Raw genomic sequence first — 7,707 nt, 5'->3', positions numbered from 1 at the left:
AAAATTAATCTAATTAATTACAGGCTTTGTAATTAATTGATTTCAATGAATCTCATATATCAATGATTTCTGTGAGAAGCACATAACATGTAGACTTACCCTCTTTCTAGATGGTTATTTCTTACTTCCACACTTTAATTGTACTTTCTTCTTCACCTCATTAAGTTTTAATTCACAAACTACTTTAATCTGATCACTTTGCTTCAGTCCCCCAACACACCTGCACCTCCGCTCCCTGCACCACTACTGGCCCCGCACCACCCCCCCGCTTCTGTCTGTCTCTCTGTCTGCTGTGTTGACTGTCTTCATCAGCAGTCTGTTTAATTAAGTCACAAAAGTTACATATTTTCTCTTTCGCAATTCAGTTCTCACAGCATGTGAGTCGCGTGTGCACGAGGGACGTTATTAATGACGGAGTGATCTAAACGATCGATCGTTACCAAATGACATCTCCTTTTATAAGCTTTATAAAGCGTGACAATCAATGTATTTACAGTAGGGACGTACGGAGTTAGACAGACAATATCTCCTCATTTCAGTATAATATTGTGCAGCTTGCTGGAGGGAGATCGCCAGGGAGCTGAAAGTTTGATACTGAGCGCACAGCTGATATGGGCACGTGGATTGTTTACATTGCGTATTAGAACTGCGTATGTATGCCGATGTCAGCGATGTGGAGCGGACCCTCTTTTGCTGTTAGAAACACTGCTGCTTCTCCAAGTCCGCCGCATTTAGAAAATAAAAGAGTGACACGTTGTCATCTCAGGTGGTGGATGTGCGCCTGGGGACGGCACACACAGGCATGATGGGGAAAAAAGGCAATCATTAGGTAGGTAACTGCAACAGGTATGTGCAGAGATGTTCAAGGTATGTGGACACGAGTTAATGCAGACTCAGAGAGAGGGATTGATCGCGAGCCCAGAAGTGTTATTGCACCTGTGAGGGCGGGGCAACTGCTGTTGATTATTTCACGATTGGTTCGAGAAAATTTATGACGACATAAATATCTTCACTGACCACGCCCAATTTAACCCCAGCGTCAGGGAAGTTCACAAAGTAAGAATGGCAATAACTCCAGTTTGGATTGAAAGTCATTTCTAAAACTTCTAACATGCTTACAAGTATGTACATAAGACTTTAAATTGCATAGTGAGAAGGATTTTGTGGATTTGGGTTTCCAGGGGCTTTAAGAACCGGAATCGATAAGCAGAATCTGAAGCAGAATCGTTAAAATCAATACCCTAGCAAAACGATACCCAACCCTAGTGCTCATTGTACTCAGGTGCGCAGCAGTCAGAAGGAGGAGGGAGACCAGAGAAACAGGGAGAATGAGAACAGGGCAAAACCAAAACGGGCCACACGCAACAAGCATTCACCAGTGTTTTTTTATGAAAGTCAAGTTAACTTGTAGCTGTCTTCAGCCCTGTTTCGTCACTTTTGTTCTCAACATCCACTGGTTAAAAATAGAATAAAATATTCATACCTACTTAGTTTATGTATGGACTGCTGAAGATAAATCTAGCACTTAGTAGAAACACAGGAGAACAAAAAAACTTTCAATTAAAGAAATGGATGTTTGCTTGAATTTCCCCAAACTCTCTCCTTGAACCTAAATCTAGCTGCCCTTTTTGGGGCATACGTAGGACAAGAGAATGTCAATCATACTCTTAATAATGGGAGGTTGTGGATGAAGGCTATGAGGCAGGTGGTGAGCCAGAGTCATCTCCCAGGCATCCACCAGACGAACCTCAAGTCCCTTGAACATGGCTCTGAGCACCTTGTTTTCCTGAAGCGAGTACCAGTCACTGTTGGTAAGCGTCTCGTAAAGCGTCAGAGCTTTAAGGTTTGGAGTCCTGATGACAACCAGTGTGCCTGGAGCCCTGTTCAGCAGACGCACCACTGCCCTGCGGATGCTCTGAAGCCGTCGGATGTAGAGCTCAACTGGGAAAGTACTGAAGTGAGACCAGATGCCAACAACTATGACAGTGTTGTCGCCACCAGTTACCCCATCTATTTCATTGGCAATGTAATGCAGCTTGCTGATTGGGACGTTGTGAAAACGAATAGGAGGACCGTGGCAGCAGTATGTTACCAAGAATTTGTTTGCATTGTCCATCATCATGAAAGGTCCTACTTGCTTAATGCTGTACAGGTTAAACTCCTTGGCATCTGAAAGTAGTACAGAGGGGAGAGGTTAAGCAGAGGTCTAAACAAAATAAAACTGTTTCCAGAAATCTCTGTGGATCAGCTACCTGGTAGGAAAGCATTGAGGTATTCAAACCACTGCCTGATGGTGGAGTCTCCATACAGGTGGACAATCTTGCCCTTCAGACACTGATTGACAGCAGAGGTGGTGTTGAATTGGCGAACTTTGATTCCACCTAGTGCTCTCCACACACCCTGGTAGTAATAGCCAGAAACTCCAGACTTCCCAATGCTTTCCTTGACCTCAGGTTGACCTGAGAGAAAAGGATGTGGGAAGAGTTATTTTATATTTTACTGAGAAGAAACATAACATAACGTGTTATCAGTATGTAGAGCGTCTGTGGATGCGTGTAAATGTAGATATGCAAAACAAAACTCCAGACGACAAAGGAACAGTGTCTTGCCACCGGCCCCATCAGATAACCAGAGAGAGACCGAGAGAGAGATCTTGGAGGTCTTTATCAGGCAGAGCGCACCGGGCCCACTTGCAACTCATGACGCTAATGAACCCTCCAAAGTGGACACACCTCTCCTGCAACACAGACCACGTACACAACCAGCACCAAACAGAGACACCCAGTGGCCAGGTGGAGGGATCATCATATTGTATTAAAAATGCGATCGCAAGTGTGCCTCTCGGCCCAGCTACTGTGGCCATAAGGATAGAATCGGTCTCGGAGGATGTGTCTCAACAAGTGCTCAAGGATTTAGACGTGTAAATGCTTCTCACTGCCATTTGACGAATCTTAGGAAGATTTCCTCATACTTTTGCCATTAAAGGGGAGGAGGAGAGGAGAGGACATCTATAATGAGTTCCAACAGTATGTGCATGACAACAACATACAACTGATGGCACGGTGAAGCACGTCAGTGACTTATTTACCTGCTGCCAGAGATCCGCTCCTTTTTGGAGTTACGGATTGAGCAGCACAAAGAACTGTCAGACGACATGTGGGATTTCTGACAGACCTGATGACCAAACTAAATGAGCTTAACTATGAACTGCAGAGTAAAGACAAGAAGGTGCTACACATGATAAGTGTCAGTTTCAATACTTTCAAAGCCAGAGTCGGTCTGTGGACCTCTCAGTTTAGAGATGTGAGACTGACACACTTCCCAAACTTAGAAAGACTGTCAAGGAATGTGAGAGAAGCTAAACATGAACAATTCTGTGGCCATTTGGATAAAGTGACATAAAGTGACAGCTGAATTTGATGGTGTTTTCAGGAAGTGCATGTCATGGAGGACGTTGTCAGATTCATCACAAATCTATTTCTTTCCGTTGACATCAACGCGGTGTCTGTGAAGTTGCAGGATGCATTTTACTTAGCGAATGGAGAGGATATGTAAATATTTGAACTGCAAAGTGATATTAAATTGCCAGCCAGGGCAAAGCACGGCAACTTCTGGGAACTTGTGAGCAGGGAAAAAGACACCTTAATGACTGTGTGAGACTAGGTGTCTCTAACTATGAGCCCAACTACAGAGCGCTAGTTGTTGTAAAATAAATAAAGAAACGAGGCAGTATTATTCAGCACTTACACGTGTGGACTTTTATTTCCTATATTTCTGAACGGTACATCTTGTTCTATATTTGGACACGAGAAGTGATCTTGGCTTGGAAAAGGTTGGTTACCACTGCACTGAAGCTAACATGAAAATGTTCATCATTTAAGCAGAACATTGGCAGTTGTTAACTTGTACTAAAAAGTTCTAGCTCTTGAGCTGTGTTTTTATGGTTTTATGGGATATCATTACTCCGGAGTAACTAGATACACAGCTACTCTTTTCTGCCAACACTTTGCTCTGGCGTCAATACAGAGATAGGTTGTATGCAATTTTTCCACTGACACTTTTACTTTCATGGTCTTTAGCACATAAGGTTTTGAATTGTTATCATAGGTAAAGGTGAAGGTAGGAAAGATCCTATTTTACCTTTCCTTTGTGGCAAAACAGCGATGTTAGCAGGTCCTGAAGCCTGAATGAAGACTTTCATGTTGACACCCCTGAAGAAAAGCTCACATAATAAAGTATCTCATACACACATTCAATATGTAAAACCACCGTCATGTTATTAATCTAAAGAAAATTATTTAATATTCAATTATTCTGCTTCTTAGTTGGACTTTCAAGATTCGCTATCTACTTTGTTACTGACAGTCAACGAATTGATTCACAATATTTTGTTTGTTATTCTTACGCAAGTAAATATTATATACATATTTATTATAATTGAAACTAAACAAAAGTTTTTTCTCTCTCCTCCCTCACCTTTGGAAAAGCTTATCCTCTGTGGCCTTGAGTTTTCTGGTGAATCCTCCCTTCATGTGGTTAATCCTGTCATCACAGCTCAGCTTCTTTGGCTTGTAGCAGAACCAAGGCTCACCCGTATGGAGGTCTGTGAAGTTGCACAGTGGCTGCCCGGTTTCACGTAGGCAGACGTTACAGGTGGTAGTTTGAGAAATTGAGCCTGAGCGGAAGAGGCTCTTGAAGGAAATCCTATCAGGCTCTTCTTTGGTCAGCCTGCGCAGCACTGTGACAGCCTCACTAGAGTGAACCAGCGTCACCTGATAGTACAGAGAACAAGAGTTTTCACTCAGTCCTGTCAAGTTACCCGGCAGCTTACTTCATAGTGCAAATGTTTACTGATTAGCTACATGAAGCTAGCAACAGTTGTTAATGTGCTACTGACAGTTTTAAGGTGAGAAAAACTACAGCTGGTGATTAGAAATAAGTTTTTTGTTGCTGTTGTTTTTGAGTCAGTAGTGAGGAGCGAGGAGTTATCACAGTTATATTACAAACTGTCTGCCCAAGGCTAATTCATAGATTAGCAAACTAAATAGTTAAGCACAGAATGAAATTGTTGTGTATGAGCCACATTGGCACCGGTCGTGGCTGTAGTTTAATGGCAGTTACAACAGTCTGCCAGAAACAAGTGTTGAAAAAAATGGTTTTTCAGAGTTGTGATGTGCAGAGCACAATAAAGTAAAGTGTGTGAATTTGAGATGCGGTCCGCACGTTCTTAAACACAACAGAAATGAACCTGGCACCCTCTTGTTAGCGAGTACAATTGGTCCTCTTACCACTACAGCCAGCCATTCTACGTGACAAAAAACAATCCTGACATTTATGTACGGGCACCACAAATCAATCAGTGACAAACACTCGACTAGCTAACAAGCCAGGTAAAGCAAGTGCAGACACAGTTACCTGCTAGTAAGTGCTAACAGTTGAATAAAATTATACTAGATATTCACTCACCAAAGAAAATGGAGCAAGGACCTCTTGGGCAGTCATATAGTGCATTAACTACACAACTAGCCAATTAATTGATTGATATTTGCATGAAAAACAACAAGAATACTCTTAATTAAAGCCTAAACATTAAAACCCTGTTTTAAGTCTCTATAGTTTAAAGACATATCCTACAGACACTAAAAACATAAGAACCAAGCTGTAAACATGTTTATTTGGGTAGTAAAGTTGGGCATTTAACATGGAGATCAGTGGAGATTGGCTCGCTAGTAGAGGCAGCCTCCAGTGGTTATTAGAGGTACTGCAGTTTTTGGCATTTTCACAATGACTTAATTTATTGGTTCTGGAAGTTGACACTTGTTAGCAACAGTAAGTCAGTGGGGAGAGGTTTATATAACATATTTTAAACACCTATAGAACAATTACATTTAAAAAGATAGCCTTTAGCATTACCTCAACCTGTGCACTTCCTTCCCAGAGTAAAGAGAATACAGCAGAGTAGGAGCCATTGAGGTGATCCACCACTTGCCCGGCCACACCTGCTCCAAGGGTCTTGCTGTGCAACCGTGCAATTAAGACATCTCCTCCAGACTTCTTGGCTTTACCTTGAAAGTCGTATATTTTGATCATAACCTCCAGCTGATCCCCTACATGCCACTGCCCCCCCTCCCTCTTCCCTGGGAGAATGGTGAAGGTGCTGTGGGCAGGATCACTTGTCTGATTCAGTGGAAGAGGAGCTGGCAAAAGTGGAATTTCTGGCCAAGCAATCGAGTCTAATATGAGGCGTTCCTCTAGAGCGTCTGTAGAGGACAGTGGCTGGAAGGTGCAGAAGCCATGATGCTTCTGAGGATCAGTGGTAGCTCCCTGGAGGTTGATGGGGGAGATTTCTTCATACTTTAACTGGCAGGGGGTTGAGACAGAAAGATTGTGACAAAGATGCCTTAAACAAATGTAAGAAAAGCAAATGAACTAAATAAAACAAAAAGGGCAAGACGGACATTTTTTTCTGCTCTACACAACAAAATGACACAATATTTATGGATGGTAACAATCGTTGATCTGTTAGTTGTAAGCTGCTGGAATTCACTCTTAAATAGTTCTTGTTCTTTGTAGGTCATGGCGCAGGTGCATTTAGGACCCGCTCCACTTTTGCTTGTTATATGGCGCAAAATCTGGGCACACAGTAAAGCACATATTTAGTCTCTTAATTAATCAAAGATGTATTTTGCGTATAACATGAATCATATATAATCGCTTTCTTATGGCATAGCACCAACAGTGGTTGGTGCATCTTACCACACTCCGTTTTAAGTCCTAGAGGCCCACAAGTGCTACTAATACAATATGGACGCTAGGTGTGAACAAATCTGCTATTTGCACTATGCACCTTTTTGCACTGCAGAAAGACTGGGCACTTTGTTTTTGTGACGATCAGGGGAGCATTAAGTAAAGCCAGTACATCTCACTGATTCCCCCAATGAATCTTTGCAGATCACAGCGGGGGAGATTGAGGTAAAGTGACGCAAATAGTTCAGGAGGGATTATAAGCTTTGAACACAATAGGGCAGTTAGATGCAGAGTCAAAAGTCATATTTAAATATATCCTCCAGATACTTTTAACTGTACTTTCAAATCCGTAGTTTTATGTGTTTTTATGATACTGACTGCTTTATTTTTTTATTACACTGTATATGTAAAGGCCCAACTAGGGACAAAAGTTCAAATTAGCTATAGCTATAAACTCTTCATGTAACACATCAGTTTCGTGCTCTGTACTGGAACTATGTTAAATTTTATTGTTTCTATCAAATAGAGTAAATTCAAATTCACGAGTATCTTAAAGTCTGACAGAAATTGCATTTAGTTATCCCAAACTACTGAAGTAGTTCTGTTTGGCCCTTCTGACTCCACCAGTCAGATCTGTCATGAACTTGTGCCCACTGTCAACATGTGTAAAAACCTCTGCATAAAACCTGCCAGATCTTTAACAGGTACATAAAAGCCTGAGCATTACTCCCCCGTACTCGCCTCCCTCTACTGGCTCCCTGTCAATTTTTGAATTCATTTTTAAAATTGTATTTCTAGTTATGAAGTCACTTCATGGATCGGCTCTCTCATATTTATCAGAACTCTTATTTTTTATTTCATTTTTATATTTGTTTGTGATCATTTGTTGTGTGTTTTTACAGTTTTATCTGCCACTGCCTGCGAAGCACTTTGGTCAGCTCACATTGTTTTAATATGCTA

General features: G+C 41.7%; 1 protein-coding gene across 1 annotated transcript; it reads right to left on the bottom strand.

Annotated features, from left to right (window-relative positions):
• Nucleotides 1-1,615: 1,615 nt before the first annotated feature.
• LOC138599870 (NXPE family member 3-like) lies at nt 1,616-6,285 on the bottom strand. The gene is made up of 5 exons (XM_069671624.1): nt 5,914-6,285; nt 4,477-4,772; nt 4,141-4,211; nt 2,253-2,459; nt 1,616-2,169 (listed from the first exon to the last, which is right to left on the bottom strand). The coding sequence occupies exons 1-5, from the start codon at nt 6,088-6,090 to the stop codon at nt 1,616-1,618; spliced, it is 1,305 nt and encodes a 434-aa protein (XP_069527725.1). The 5' UTR covers nt 6,091-6,285.
• Nucleotides 6,286-7,707: the final 1,422 nt, after the last annotated feature.

The sequence above is a fragment of the Semicossyphus pulcher genome, unplaced genomic scaffold (assembly GCF_022749685.1).
Source record: "Semicossyphus pulcher isolate SPU_LCO1_2020_fin unplaced genomic scaffold, fSemPul1.0.p SCAF_20, whole genome shotgun sequence".
In the NCBI taxonomy this organism is placed as follows: Eukaryota; Metazoa; Chordata; class Actinopteri; order Labriformes; family Labridae; genus Semicossyphus; species Semicossyphus pulcher.
This window is presented reverse-complemented; position numbering and strand designations above follow the sequence as displayed.

What these genes read in the sequence shown, in the direction of transcription:
- LOC138599870 (XM_069671624.1), bottom strand. Translation starts at nt 6,090, where the DNA reads ATGATCAAAATATACGACTTTCAAGGTAAAGCCAAGAAGTCTGGAGGA. An exon ending in AAGGAAGTGCACAGGTTGAG is followed by an intron (nt 4,773 to 5,913) that starts GTAATGCTAAAG and finishes CTGTACTATCAG; the next exon opens with GTGACGCTGGTTCACTCTAG. An exon ending in GAGGATAAGCTTTTCCAAAG is followed by an intron (nt 4,212 to 4,476) that starts GTGAGGGAGGAG and finishes GCTTTTCTTCAG; the next exon opens with GGGTGTCAACATGAAAGTCT.